Raw genomic sequence first — 15,462 nt, forward strand, 5'->3', positions numbered from 1 at the left:
CGATCCAAAACACACAGCCAAAAACACCCAAGAATGGCTGAGAGAAAAGCGTTGGACTATTTTAAAGTGGCCTTCTATGAGCCCAGATCTGAATCCCATTGAACATATGTGGAAGGAGCTGAAACATGCCATTTGGAGAAGACACCCATCAAACCTGAGACAACTGGAGCTGTTTGCTCATGAGGAGTGGGCCAAAATACCTGTTGACAGCTGCAGAACGCTCATTGACAAATACAGAAATCGTTTAATTGCAGTGATTGCCTCAAAAGGTTGTGCAACAAAATATTAAGTTATGGGTACCATCATTTTTGTCCAGCCCTATTTCATTAGTTTGTTTTTTTTAAATAATTATGTTAATCAACAATTCAAAAGTGATGGCTGATTTTGATTACTTAATTTTCAATAAATTTTTATTTATTGTTACTTTTGCGAGTTTCAAGTGATTTCAGTGAGAATTGTGGGTTTTCCTTCTTTAACTGAGGGGTACCAACAATTTTGTCCACGTGTGTATGTACATTTACTCAAAATAAAGAACTGTATATAAAAGTTACAGTTACTACTTCTCTGTAAAATTAGAATTCTACACACACAAAAACATAAATGGCTTACAAATTTCATAAAAGCCAATAAAATAAAGCTTTCTTTTTTAAAAAAATTTTAGACCAAAAGATGATTCCTAAGTTTTGTTTTCTTGTAAAAACTTAGTGACTCCGGGTCTAACTGCCTGTATATTATGGTGACCAGGACAGTTGTCCCGGTAATGAGATACTCGAAGTTTACTCAAAGATGTCTTAGAATTTTTAGGGCTGGACCCGAATTTCCCGAATATCCGAATATTCGTTTGCTACGGCGGTATCCGGACATTAATTTTGGTATCCGAATATTCGCCGCTTCATCCATTCGTGTTTCTTACCACCACCGGAATGGCCGGTTTGCTGCCGACTCTGACGTCACGCTTCACTTCGTTGCATAAACACAAGACAAGATGCTGAAGACCTCCACTGTTTGGGAATTGTTCAGTTTAACTGAAGACAAAACGAAGGCAAAATTTGGACCCGGGAGACCAGATGAACAGATCCGAATTTCCGGGCCGTTAGGGGGCGGAACGAATATCCGGATATTCGTCTTTAATAGGGCCCGGATATTCGGAGGCCAGAAACCACTATTCGGGTCAGCCCTACTAATTTCAGTACATTTATAGTATGAATCAGGCCGATATTATAAATGATCCACAATTACCTGATGAACTTGAAAAGCATTTGTTCTACCGCTGCTGAAAAAGAGATGCAGTAAAAATGACAAAAGGCAGGGTACAGTCAAGAACATCCTTTTATTCAATCAGGTAAAGGTGTTGCTCTTTTCGAACTGTTTTTTATTATTATTATGGAAAAGAAACTGTAATTAACACATGCATTTCACCAGGGGCTCTGGGAGGTGTGTCTGAGGATGGGACGCTGCTCTGACGGGAGGGGTGAGGGCACTCGTGGTGGGGGGAGGCGAGGGGTGAGGCCGGCCAGAGGGGGACAGAAGGTGAGGTGGGGGAGGCTCAGTAACTAAAAAAATAAAAAATCACTAAACACGGCCCAGCGTCCAACAAAAAAATGTGTTAGAAACAAACCAAGGAAGGCAAAAAAAAAAAGAAGAGGAGGCGGTGGACGGTTGGGCCACAGGGTCGGACTGGGCTCTCTGAACGGTGCAGGGCAGAAACTGAACACACACTCCCTCAGCGATCACACACACTTTCACACACACACTCTCACACTCTGCTCTGGTGCGACCGCTTCGTCTCTGATATGGCTTCTCGGCTGTGGCGCTTTCACTTGATTGATTGATTGATTGATAATACTGCTGCTGGCTTCATTCGCTTGATGAAGGAATAAAAGAAAAAGTTGCATATACATATATATATATCTTCTCTCATTGTAATCGATTGATTTTTGCTGGTGGAAATTCCTCGGCGTTTACCCTACGAGTCACCGACTGACGGGTGTTGGAACCACATCGCTTTGGTCGATGACGGTGAATCAGTTTTCTGTTTTTTTATTTTTTTTGAGCGACGCTTGCGAATGATTGTGCTAAAAAAAAATCTGAGCCTCTCAGTCTGCAAACTGTGGAACCGCTCCGCTTTATAAGGTGCTTCGAGTCGTTTTACGCTTTCATTTTTTTGTGTTTTTTTTGTTATTTTAAATAGCTGGTCTCATTCAACCACTTAGAAAGGTGCATAATTGAAGACGCAGCGTCTCGACTGCTGCCTAAGATATGCAGTAACAATGACAAAAAAAAAAAAAAAATCCAAATTCAATTATAAAAAGATAAATAGATAGAAACAAGGATTACAAACAAACCTGCCTACACTAGCAGTCCTACTGGTCGTTTGCCTGAGCCCAAACCAAACGTGAGTGCTTTTCTCCCTCCACCGGGGTCGGTGAAAAACTGCCCCCTCGGCTCCACTGTTTCTTGCCCCCGGTCCTCAGCAACAGCCCAGAGCCCCGTGGTGTAACTTGTTCACTTACATTAGCTGTTGAATGGAGAAGCTGAAGAAGATGGGTATGGTAATACAATGTGAAGCGTACAGACAAGAATAACATGTGAGCTAACTGCATTCTGCTCAGACAAAAAAATCTTTGCGTATTCTTTTTGTTTTTGTTTTTTTTTGTTGGTTTTTGTCGTTTTTTTTTTTGAAACCCCGCCGTTCAGAGAAAGAGGAAAGGAAAAAAGGAATATGGGGGAGAGAAAGGGGTGAGGAAGGGGGAGGAAGGAGAAGGTTACGCGGCTACAGACTACTCCAGTGTCCAAGATAGACAGACGACAAGATACAGAGGAAGAGAAGCAAGACAGAAAATATCCTTTTTTTTGTTGTTTTTTTTGGCTTTTTTCAGCTTTTCTTAATTATTCAACAATAAAAAGAGGAACTAAATCACACCAATTTCCTTTAGTACTATGTATACTGCTTTTAAAAAGCGCCGAAGAAGAAGAAGAAGGAAGAGAAAGATATAGAAGCATGAAAGGAGGGGACTTTTTTTCTTTCTTTCGAGATGGGCACTCAGGATTACAAGATGGAGTCTGTGAACAAAAGGCACTTTTTAGGGACAACCTTTAAAGATGCTCTGAGTCTATAACACTACATCACCAAACAAATATTTATAATCATTTACAGCGGGGGGGAAGATGGAAGGAAGGGGGTGAGGAGGAAAGGGGGAGTCGGGGGTGAGCGGGGTTGACGTTGGATCGATGACAGCACCCCCTCTGACCGGGACAGAGGCCGATGATTCCCTCTCAATAAATCTCACCAGACATCATTTTTGTTTTTGTTTGTTTGTTTGTTTCCAAATCCGTACTTGTGCATCTCCCAAAATTGGGGAAGATCTTGTCTTTGTCCCACCTGATCCAGAAAATTTAACATTTTTAAAATTTTTTAATGCTGTGGCGTTTAAAAGGTTTCAAAATGGGGGAGAAAGAGAGAGAGATGAGGGGGAGGCGGAAGGGGGGAGGAAGGGGATGCCTTTTGTCACAACAAACCTTTTTTTTTCATACAACGAACCCCTCCCCCCCTCCTCGGTAAATACAAAACAAAACAAAAAAAAAGAGAGAGAAATAGAATAATGCATGTTTTTTTTTCCTAAAAATTTGCTTTTTATGATAACACTTAATTTTTTTTGTTTATTACTATTTATGTATAATAGAGATTGAATGTACTTTTATTCTTTACGAAAGCACCAGTTTTTTCATAGTGATATATACTTTTATGAGTTGCAAAATTGTTCCTTCAGCCCTCCCACATTTTTGAAAACAAGTTCTTTAAAAAAAAAAGTGATAAAAGAAGAAAAAAAAGAAGAAACAAAACAGGAAATTAAAAACAATTTCCCCAAAAAAACTTACAAAGACTGGGATTTTTTTTTTCTCGCCGCCCTCGTATTTAGAGTCCCGGAGCACGCGGACTTGAAAACAAAAGAAATAAAATGAAGAGGGTTTTCTTTCCCTCTTTATCGCCCTCAAACAATCGCTAACAAACAAACACAATTCCTCTACCAAGGCATTGCACATGGCTCAATCAACATACATCATTTAGTTTCAAGAACAATACTTCCCATCAAAACAAGAAAGAAAACAACAAAACCTAACCTGCTCGTTTCTGTAAATCCTCAACTACGTCATCATCACTTGTCGTCTATGAATCTATCGTTTGATTTTTTTCTTCTTTACGTCCTTTTTAAGCGTGGTTTTACTCTTTTAGAGACTGGTACTTGAGCTCAAATCAGTTTTTTGAGATGCATCCTATGACTGTGCGATGTATGCCATGCTTCAAAAAATAACTAGACTGCCACAGAGCTTATCTTGCAAATAAAAAAAGTATATATCTATAAATATATATGTGTATTATATATAAAGATGCTTGCGATTATCTAGTGAGCTGTCACCGTTTTTTTTTCTTTTTTTAAACCCCCTCCTGACATAAATTTTTTTCACCATTCACTATAGCTTATATGTGAGAAAAAGAACCTGAATTCATGTTTGACAAATTGCATAATGGGAATACAGAGGCACTTCCATAGATTAGAAAAGAAATCACCTTAGCCGTCGTCAGCGGAGCTAGTTGTCATGGGCGCCGGTCGCTTGGCCAGCTATGTTTCGTTTCCCTGCAGTGAAGAACATGGCCAGGCAGTCCAGTTATTTTGTGAGGTTGGATGGGATTCGTTCGAACTGAATCGGGCTGAATGTGTGTGGTGGGGTAATTATATCTTTATATATATGTATAAAATGATTAAAAGCATAAAGGCCTCCTCAGATTGTCTATTTTTTTTCAGACTTCCCTTTAATTCAGTCGGGCACGGCGTTTAGGGTTGGGGTGTGTTTAATAGTGAGTAGTTTTGGGGGTTTTTTGTGTTTTTTTGTTTTTTTTTAGGAATCTGTGCTCTTGCTCTAAAGTGGTGGCGAATCTACCGCAATGCTTACAAAAAAAGACTCACAAGGTTGGCTGGCATGATTGTATTAGTGCAGTTTTTTTTTTTGTTTTTGATCTATAAGGGCTCTTCCATTCACAATAGCTAAGAGGGTTGGGGGGAGTGCTGGTGTATGTGTGTGTGTGTGTTGGGGGATTACCATAGCAACCTTTACCCGATCCTGTGCGCCAACAACGAAAACGGGCACACGAGTGATCCGGCTACAGCTCGGCCTTAGAGGCCCTCGTCCCCTCGTTCTCCGATAACAGCCAGATATGTCACATATGCATTTTGCTCCGCAGTGTGGCCTCCTGAGCTCTTGGAGCTTCGGCCCGTCTGGGAGTGTAAACAACAGGGTAAACTTTAGGGAGACAGAAAGAAGAGCTACTCTCTCTTTTACTCTGGGTCCCGTCTTCAGCAACCTTCGCTCCTTGGTTCGCTCATATACCACCAATCACCAGCGACTAGCAGTCCCAGCTGCGCCTCAATCTGTTAGCGGTAGATGCATGCGGCACTTTTGTTTTCAGCTTTTTTTTTTTCGGCCCGTGTGGTTCAGTAGGTGGGTTCCCAGAAAAATAAGCTTCCCGTGATTGTCGAAACCCCGACAGCAGAGGTTGATCTGGCACTGAGAACAAGCAAACCGCGTCGATGGATGACGGCGTTTTGGAAAATAAGCTAGTTAGTTTGCTAGAGGTGACGATTAAGACCACTTTCATGCTTAGCTTAGTGAAACATAAAGACTGGAAATGGACAGAAGAATGATCTGGCTCGGTTTAACCCTCATGTCGTCCTGCGGGTCAAAATTGACCCGTTTAAAGTTTAAAAAAATATATTTTCACAGTGAAACTTCTAATGTCCACATTTTCAACATTTTTGGGAAATCTTTGAACATTTTGTGGTGGAAAAGAATTAGAAAAATGTTTCTTAAGAACATTCACAAAAAATCTAACAAAATCCAGCAAATTTCACTGGATTTTGTTTGATTTGTATGAAAATGTTCTTGAAGAAAATACTAGAAATTTTACTGATATATATGAAATCACTTTATACATTTTTAAGATTTTTTTGGAAGAGTTTTACTCATTTTTTGAAAAATATTTACAAGAATTTTCTTGCCAAAGTTGGGGGATTTTTTTTTTAAATAACATTTTTAAGGGAAACTTTTAAGGAATTCTTGGAATTTTCTTCCTGAAGGTTTTGCACATTATCAGAAATTTGGTGAATATTTTTTGCTGAATTTTTGGATTTTTTTCAGACAAGAAAACAATATTTTTTGGTGCTCATAAATGGTGACAACACGAGGGTTAAGGTGCAGTCAGACTGTTCTCCATCGCTGACAGGACAGAGTGGAGAATGGTCTGACAACACAGAATGAATTAAAAGGTAAGGAAGGCCAAATTATGCAGCCTCATTTGAATTTGCCTGGAGTCTGACTAAAAAATGCAAGCTGTCTTGCTGGAAACGTAACTTTTGCCGCAATAATATGTCGTCCAGCAAGGCGCCATGTTGGCTAATCGTATATATGTGCACGGACACACATTCATGGATTAGTTTGTAAATACTTTATTTCCTGTTTTTAGTTGATGGTAAGTTAATATAGAGTTTTTTAAAAATAATTATATATCTGAAGAAAATCATCTTTCATTCTGTCTTTGGATTTTTACGCTAATTCCTGTGTGCTAGCTTCGAGAAGCTAACAGCAACATTTAAGTTGCTAATTAGCAACAGCGTTCTCATGACTTAGGATCGATGTTCCAACTTGAACGCTGATCATTTGAGAATTTTGAGGGCAAATGTATTTCATCGTCACCAAACGAAAGTCCACAAGAGATGCTAGCTTGCCGATTTTGTCACAGAGCCAGGCTAGCTGTTTCACTGATTTCCAGGCTTTACGCTAAGCTAAGCTAAGCTATTCAGCTGTTAATTGTAGCCTCTCATTTTCTGTACTGACAGGCAAATGGCATCAGTCTCCTCAACTAATAAAAAACAGGTAAAAAGGTTTATTTCCCAAAGCGTCTACCTTTGTTTTGAGTTGTTTTGCGAACGCTACTCAATCGGGGCTAGCTAACCACGCCGCCTACACCGCTTCAACATACCGCTTCTTACTGTGTTTCTCTTTAAGGTGCTGTCATTCAAATACAAAACAATTATAAAATAGTACAAATCCAAAAGGAATAAATTCAAATAAGAGAACACACAAGAGATAATAAAATCATTCATCTTGGGCTTAGCGTGTATAAAATGAAAGTAGAGGAACACAACACCACCACCTATAAATACTACAATCTAAATGGTGAGACTGGGCAAATGTGTGTGTGTTTGTGTGTGTTTGTCATACGTGCTGTGTTCATGGCACAGACTGTGAATGTGTTGGGAGACGTGAGAATGAGCGGAGGCCAATGATTTGTCGGACTGAGCGATTGGGGGGGGAGGGGGGTGTGTGGAGGACATGCGAAGGCTTCCTGTACCTCGGTTTATTTCCTCTTTAAAACTTTGAGTAGGCAAGTCTGGTTTACCTCCCATGCCTTGTAGGTAAATAGTGCACATCGTTAAGATTAGTGTTAATTGATTCAGCTTGTAGTGCAACCCTTAATCAAGATATGTTTTGGCATGGTCTGTCTAGTTAGTAGTAGGGAGAAGGGGGGCTTTAGAGAGTCGATGGTCATTCAGAGGGACAGAAGCATTGGTCAATTTGATTTTCGTTTTGGGTGATGACAGACATCACAGGAGCATGGACTGCAGCTTTCACTGGAAACCTAACAGTTTGATCAGGCTGTGGATTCATTGTGGGGTGAAGCTTTTTGTCGCTTGAATCTGTATCTGCTGGACAGTTGATTTTCTTAGCCATTGGTTACACAGTACGTCCTTGTGAAGCAGGAGACGCTGACCGCCTTTTCGTCCTCGGGTTCCTCCTGCGTTGCTGCTGGTCTGTGCTGTGCTGGTTCGGTGGTTTGAGGAGAGATGCCTGCTTGCCGCCGCCGTCCCGTCGCTCCCGCTCTCATCCTGGCATCCTCTTGTCCGTCCATTTATCTTTCCATCTATCCATCTTTGCTCGAAACGGGTCCTCTCTCTGACTGCGTAAATAAGTCCAGAGTTCCACTAAAAGCATCATGCTGCTGTAATTTCCTGCGTTGCTTGGTTATATTTCGTATCAGGGCCGGTCGGTCGGTCGGTCGGTGGGTTGGTTGGAGGACAATTATCATCCTGCGGGTTGTTTCTCTGTTTTTTTTCTTTTTTTTCTATTTCTGATTGTAAAGAAAGAATTCTAGTTGCTGGTTTGGACACAGATCTTGTCAGAGGAACCAAGACTGAAAAAGAAAAAGAGGGAAAAGAAGAAATGAGATTATTGTTAGAGTCAAAGCAAGTAAAATGTTTACAAATGTGAATGAACAATCAGTGCCCAAAAAAGGGGTACAAACCTATAGACAGAAAGATTCAATTCACTCATATAGTAAGGTGGAGAACAGAGAAACCCAACAAATCCACAGTGAGTCAAAAAAATGAATTAAAGGACACCACATACACCCATAAGATAGTGAATTATTGGGACCACATTTACTCTAAATGCACCACATTTTCGAAAATGAACATCATGCTGTTTTAAAGGAAGCTTGAAACTAATGATTGAGACCATAAACTCATTAGGAAAATGCTTACTGAGGTACCAGATCAAACGAGAAGGAGGTTCATTTTCTCATAGACATCAGCACAACTGGCCTTCATTTTGCACCCAGAGGAGTCGCCCCCTGCTGGCTGAAAGAATCCAGGTACAGGGCATCGCTTTTGACACCCAGAGGCTACGTTATCTTCTACGCATAGTTTTTAAGAAGAAGTTGAAGAAGCTTCTCCTCTACACCAACAACGGCTGAAGCTCCACAACACCAAACTATCTAGAAAACACACTATTTAAACAAAGCTAACGGGACAAGCAGCACTTTGAGGCTGTATTGCAGGACAGTGCTTCTTTCAGCTAAATGCAAACATGCTTCTCGTTACTTTCTGACATTTAAATGTATATAATTTAATATTTACCATGTTCACATCCCTTGTAGTTTTGCCATTTTTGAAATACAAAGCCGAGCAGAGACTGGGATTTGCAGGTATTTCATCATTAATGAACGATGTGAAAGTTTCACCTGATAAAATCACAAGATGATCATCAAAGTTATCAGAGGGGATCTCTTGGGGTTCTTGAATACCTTCAACACATTCTGGCCGGCCATCAGTCCACTAGCTGGCAAGATATTTTGCTCTGACGCACAAATGTAAAGCTCATGTCGATGGAGAAAAGTTTCAGGAGGTCATAGAGAAGGGTACGATTTATCTTCTCCACATGATCATCCTCGTACACACTTTTGGAATGTCAGTCCAAACTTTGGTGCTGCTGAGATATTTCTGTCTGGAACAAAGTGGTGGAGGACCGACCAGATGGCTGAGAGAAAATATAATACGGCAACAAGGAGACGACAAATGCCACACTGGAAAAAATGGCCCCCCTTTGAAACAAGAAAAAAACTTATTTCAAAGAACTTTTACCTTGAAATAAGAGAAAAAATCTGCCAATAGAACACGTGAAAAATGGCTTTGTAAGATTTCTTCAAATAAGATCTGATATTTAGAACATTGAGACCTTAATATTAGCTGGGAAAACTTATTTTAAGCTCTATTTTACTAGAATTGTCAAGCTTAGGTGCCTTAACCCTCCTGTTGTCCTTGTTTACGGCACTAACAAATATTGTTGCCTTGTCTGAAAAAAATCAGCAAAAAGATTCCCCAAATTTATAAAAAATTGCAAAATCTTCAGGAAGAAAATTCCTTAAAAGTTTCCCTTAAAAGTTCTATTTAAAAAAAAAATCCCCAAATTTGGCAAGAAATAAATATTTAAAAAATAAAAATATATAAAAGTTGTAAATATTTTCAAAGAATAAATAAAAAACTTCCAAAAAATCCTACAAATATCTAAAGTGATTACATATATATCGGTAAAATTTCAAATATTTTCTTTGAGAACATTCAGAAAAAAATCTACCAAAATCCAGTGAAATTTGCTTTTTTTTCCATCAGAAAATGTTCAAAAAATTTCCCAAAAAATTTAGAAAATGTGGAAGTTTTCACTGTGAAAATAGTTTCTTTCCGCATTTTCAAACTTTAAAACGGGTCAATTTTGACCCGCAGGACAACACGAGGGTTAAACCTATTTTGAGTTTTCTTGTAAAATTCAACTCCAAACAAGATAATTTCAAAACTTTTTGACTTAACACGATATTGAAGATGCGTTGTCTTAAAACAAATCCCTCTATCTTCCTGAAATGTCACTTGTTAAGTGATTTTATCTTAAATCAAGTAAGATGGGACATTTTGACTAAAAATAAGACAAATAGACTAGGTAAGATTTGGAGTTTTTGCAGTGCAGCTACTGTAAACTGTGCACCATGGTGGCTTTTGGCCTCTGGAGGTTCCTCGAGTTCTTAAATGCAGTGAGTGACAGAGAAGCCATCTGGGCCACGAGCCCAACTACTACCATCAAGTCTGTCCGGTTCTGGACAGAAGTACAGTCCGTCTTAAACTTGGCCGAGCAGTGAATGGCCTCCTAATAGCCAAACTGCAGCGGGGGGATGGCAGTCTGGCGCTCCCTGTCACTTGCGCCATCTTCACGTTGGGCTCTTTCTCCTCAGCGTGAAGCAGGGAGCAGAAATGGGTCACCGCCGCTGTTGTTGGCTGCCCCGCTTGGCCTGCAGGATCTGGCACCGCCGGCCGGAGCGCCAACATTCTAGAAGTCAAGCCTTGGAAACTACTCTGAGCCTCCGGGGAAGCAGCCTTTTGTTTTGTTTGACTCTAACAGGTCGCATGAATACCACCCCCCGCCTCCTGCCCTTCTCGGCTACCCTGCTCCCCTGGGCACCGTCCCAGCAGTCCTTGGGCATTGTAACTTCTCCCTCCTTGGTTACTTTGCCTCTCTCTCTCTCTCCTTCTTACAAACACACACAATCCATCTATCTCCCGTGAACACTCCCACTAAATCCTTGGCAGCAGACAGTGACCACCCTTCTTTACTTTCCTGCTCGCCCCCCTCTAGAGCAACCCCTTCTCAAATTCAAGATCAACTGGCTATGACATCATGTCTGGTTGCCGGGGGTAACGAGACGGCCGGGACGTGACTTCTATAAGGGCCGAAACTCTCCTGCTCTGTTCCCTCCATTTCCCTTCCCTTCCTGTCCTGTTGGTATCTTGTTTCTGCCGGCTGCAGCGCCCAACGTTTGCCACGAGAGGGCGCACTAAGCCCACGGCTGCCACACCGAGCGCCCAAACAGCCTGCTCTGGACTCACCACGTCCACACTTTTGACACGGTCTTTGTCTTGTAAGCAATCTTTTTATTTATTAAATTCAGTTTCAGAGGATCATTAATCTTTTTGTGTCGCTGCAGAGCCACGTGTAAACAGTTAGCGCTGTGTGTTTTGGTTCATGCCTCGAAAAGTGAAACCATATTTCAGACATTTTGTCCCACTCAGCGCCAAACAGCTAGTCGTTTGTGTGAAGATACGCTACACGGCCAACAATAAGCGGTCACCTCTGTCCTTGTGGTTTTGTTTACCTTTGGTCGGGTTGTTTTTTATGGTTTGTTGCTTCCGATGAAGGTAAATCCATAGCATGCAGTGATACTTTACACAACAGTCTTTCCAACTTAGTGGGTAACAGTTTGGGAAAGACTGTATCCTGTTTCAACATGACGGTGCAAAAAAAGTCACAAAGCCAGGTCCATAAAGAAATGGTTTTGGTGTGAGAGAACTCGACCTGGGATGTAGGGGAACCCCGACTGTGAATCAGCCTTTACAGCTCAAAATCAGGGCTCGGTTTCACTATAATGGCTTTGTGGCTGACGAGTGGAAGCCATTACAGCAGCAGATTAATGCCCATGGTTTTAGAAACTGATGTTTAACAATCAAAGACGGTATGAAGGCAACGTTTGGGCGTCCACATCGTGTAAAATCCCAGTGACACAAGGCAAGGCTGAGGGAAGCTATACATACATTTTCAAAAAAAGAGTAACGGAAGAAAAAAAAAAGGAAGTGTGAAAAGTTGTGGAGCAAAAGGAGATGCAGACTGAAATGAGAAGGAGAGGAAGGGGAGTATGGAGTGGAGTATAATGAGCGGAGGGGCAGAAATGGAAAGGGAGAAAAAGCGAGAGAATGGAGGGCAGAGGAATAAGGGAGGGGATCAGCAGAGCAGTTTCAGATGGTTTCCATGTGTCGAGGAGCTGAGCTGAGCTGGCTCCAGGCGGGTGTGGTTGGACACTAATGAGAAAAGTACTGGTGGTAATGGAGGAGGCACATGAACCAAGTGCAGAGCGGCGAAGGGAAGGAACGACGAAGGTGAAAGGAGGAGAAAGTAAAAGCCGAGCGACGGAGATAATGAACACAATGCAGGAAAGAAAGCGGAGAATGGCAAAATTAAAAAAAAATAAGGGAGAATGTGAGGTGGAAAAAGAGCCAGGGAAAGGAAAGGTAGTGAGAAGAGGGAGTGTTAAAAGCAGCGAGGGAAGAAGGCTTGCCGCCTGAAGGGTAGGCTCCATATGTGCCAAATAAACAGTCGAGCACATATGGTAAACCGCACACGTACAGTAAAATACAGATGTACAAATGCACACATTGATGGCGCGCTGTGGGATGGTGTGAGAGGAGAGGTGGAGGAAACCCAGCAGCAGGTTTCAGGGAGTGAGGGAATAAGAAATATTTTGGCGCACATCCACGCAGTTAATAAGTTTCCTGAGTTTGACCAGTAATCGCAGTCAAAACAGACGAGTTCCCTCCTCGGTTTTCTACACGGAGAAGACAAACTGCCTGCGTGTCTCGGCCCGGCTCCTACCTGTGTCTGCTGCGGGATGTTCAGAAAGTTGTTGTCCCGTGATCCGATGCCGACAAACCTGTTGGGAGCTGTGGCGCCTGGCGTGGAGTATGCTACAGAGAGAGAAGAAGAACAACGGAGGACATCAGTGGACACAGAAATAGCGAGCAGAGCAACGTCCTGGAAGATCTTAAAACAGTAGCTGGACATTTTGGGAAATTAATGTGTTCCCTTAGATCAAAAATGATACTACTCTGCGTACTAGATAAAACGCTACAATTAGCAACCTTTAGCTTAGCATAAAGATGAGGAAACAGTCTTGTTCTATCTTAACCTCCTGTTGTCCTCATTTACGGGCACCAAAAAATATTTTGTTGTCTGAAAAAAAATTTCAAAAATTCAGCAAAAAAATTCCTCAAATTTCTGACAATTAGCAAAACCTTCAGGAAGAAAATTCCAATAATTCCTTAAAAGGTTTATTAAAAAACATCCCCCCAAATTTTGCAAGAAAATTCTTGTAAATATTTTTTAAAAATGAGCAAAAATCTTCTAAAAAAATCCTAAAAATATGTAAACTGATTACATATATATCAGTAAAACTTCCAATATTTTCTTTGAGAACATTCACATAAAATTTTCTTAAGAAACATTTTCAACATTTCTTTTTTTCCACCAAAAATGTTGAAAATGTGGACATCAGAAGTTTCACCGTGGAAATATTTTTTTCCCCCACATTTTCAAAGTTTAAATTGGTGTATTTTGACAACACAAGAGTTAAGGTAATAAAATTTGTCCACTAGTCCCTCTAAAGCCTACTTAAATTTGTATCTGTACTCGTTTCACATAGCAGGACCTACGATCACGGCACTGTGGGAGTTCTGGAGAATGACCTGACTGTCATTCTGCTGTAGGAAAAAAGACAATCTGGATTGTTTTTATTTTTATTTTTATTAAGTTGGGTAGCGTTAAAGTCCCACGAAGTTTGAATTTTTGGATTAATAAAGTATCTATCTATCTATCTATCTATCCAGCCATCCATCATTTTTCCAAGTCTTTATGCTAAGCTAAGCTAACTATCATGGCACACAAATAGGTGTGTTTCCCAAATTGTTGTAGCTATTGCTTTAAGATTAAATATCATAACAGATCAATGCTGCTAAAAGATTACTGCCAGCCAAAAATAACAAATACCAAAAAAAACAAACAAATACATGCATTAATTTCTACAGAAAGCTACCGCTATATATCATTGAGGTCAATAAAACCCTATGGATAGGTTTGCTAAAATCTGATATGCAAACTCAGATCTCCCCAAGTGATTAAATCCAGTTGCTAAACTCAGCTGGAAGTGATTGAGCGCATCCGAAGCCTGACGCCGAGCATCGGTCAGGGACATTCAAAACCCACTGGCATCAACGTCTCTGACAAATTTAGGGCAGTTTGAGGAACCCTACGGACTCCAGAATTTGAATCTCACTGAGGGATTCGGGGGATTCAGTGTGCAGACTGGTGCATATGTGAGTCTGTTTGTGTGGAGGAAGAGGGAGGAAGGACAAGAAGGAGAGAGACAGGAAGGAAGATACAGTTTTACATCCATGTGTTGCTAAGAATCGGAATAACATACATAAGACATAGAAGACTTTGAGACGCTGACTGGGGGGTAAAACGAAAACACTAAATTTGAAGGAGAGCTAAAAAACAAGCAAAAAGAAAAGAAAAGAAAGTGCTCCATCCAGTGCCCCTCCTATCACAGGTGAGGAAACCTATTGTACGACTCACAAGACTGCTGTACCTGAAATGCACACCCTGGTCTTCCTGTCTAACAATCACCAAGCAAAAAAATCCCTGAAACGAGCTCAAGCAAAAGGAGGTAAAACTATTCCACCAATGTCCTATTTTCTACTGGAGTCCATGGAAATTAACTGCCCTAAATTTGTGCCCTTCGCAAGTAAGAATCAAAATCTTCTCACAAGGTTTTGCCGATGAGTCCAGCAGGGGGAGCGAAAGGAGGATTTGGAAGGACTGGAGTGGCGATGCAGCTTCCACACCAGAACGGGCCTAATACAGAACCCTGAGGAGCTCCACAGAAGTCCAAAATGAAGGACAGATCTCACCAAACCTCTTGGGATCTACTCTAACGTGCTCCACGGCACATTCTGCGCCGGCTTTTAGAGCCTTCCGGGGGTTAAGGGAGGTGAGATGCTGGATGCACACTGATGGCACGAAGTCGGAGGAAGAACAATGACACGGGTCTGTTCACTGGAGAGGGTTGGGGGGTTTTTCAGATTGAGTTTTGGTGTCGGTTTTTTCGAGAACGGTCTCTGGCGGGGTCACTTACACGGAGATGCGGGCGAGGAGAGTCCGCCGTCAGGGGGCGTGCTGTTGGGTTTAGAGTCGGGCATGGGGAGGGGCACTGGGCGGGCCACTGGGGGAGGTGGAGGCAGCAAGAAGGAGCCTGGCATTTTGCTCTGGCCGCTCCCGTTTGGCTGCAGACAACACAAACAGGGTCAGGAGGGCGACATGCGACAATCCGCAGACACGGAATGAAAACAGGACGCAGCTCGGGAAGGCCGGGTCCCCAAAAAAATATCCATGACGGAGGGAGGAGAAGGGAAGAGCGATGGTGGAAGGAGGGGGGAGGGAGGAGGAGGAGGTGGGGGGAGGTGGGAAACAACAACC

At 41.7% G+C, this 15,462-nt stretch overlaps 1 protein-coding gene across 18 annotated transcripts in view; it reads right to left on the minus strand.

Moving 5' to 3' along the window:
• Positions 1–1,311: 1,311 nt before the first annotated feature.
• Positions 1,312–15,462, minus strand: part of nfixb (nuclear factor I/Xb) — a 236,396-nt gene continuing 222,245 nt past the window's right edge. For 14 of the 18 annotated variants that reach the window (XM_051940976.1, XM_051940972.1, XM_051940975.1 and 11 more), the window contains 3 exons: positions 15,122–15,269; positions 12,805–12,896; positions 1,312–8,248 (listed from right to left, as the gene is read on the minus strand). In XM_051940976.1, the coding sequence (XP_051796936.1) occupies positions 8,234–8,248; positions 12,805–12,896; positions 15,122–15,269 (255 nt within the window). In that variant the 3' untranslated portion in view covers positions 1,312–8,233. The remainder of the gene's footprint in view (positions 8,249–12,804; positions 12,897–15,121; positions 15,270–15,462) is intronic. The other 4 variants (XM_051940987.1, XM_051940986.1, XM_051940985.1 and 1 more) reach the window with 1 other exon arrangement.

This window comes from Acanthochromis polyacanthus, chromosome 21 (genome assembly GCF_021347895.1).
Source record: "Acanthochromis polyacanthus isolate Apoly-LR-REF ecotype Palm Island chromosome 21, KAUST_Apoly_ChrSc, whole genome shotgun sequence".
In the NCBI taxonomy this organism is placed as follows: domain Eukaryota; kingdom Metazoa; phylum Chordata; class Actinopteri; family Pomacentridae; genus Acanthochromis; species Acanthochromis polyacanthus.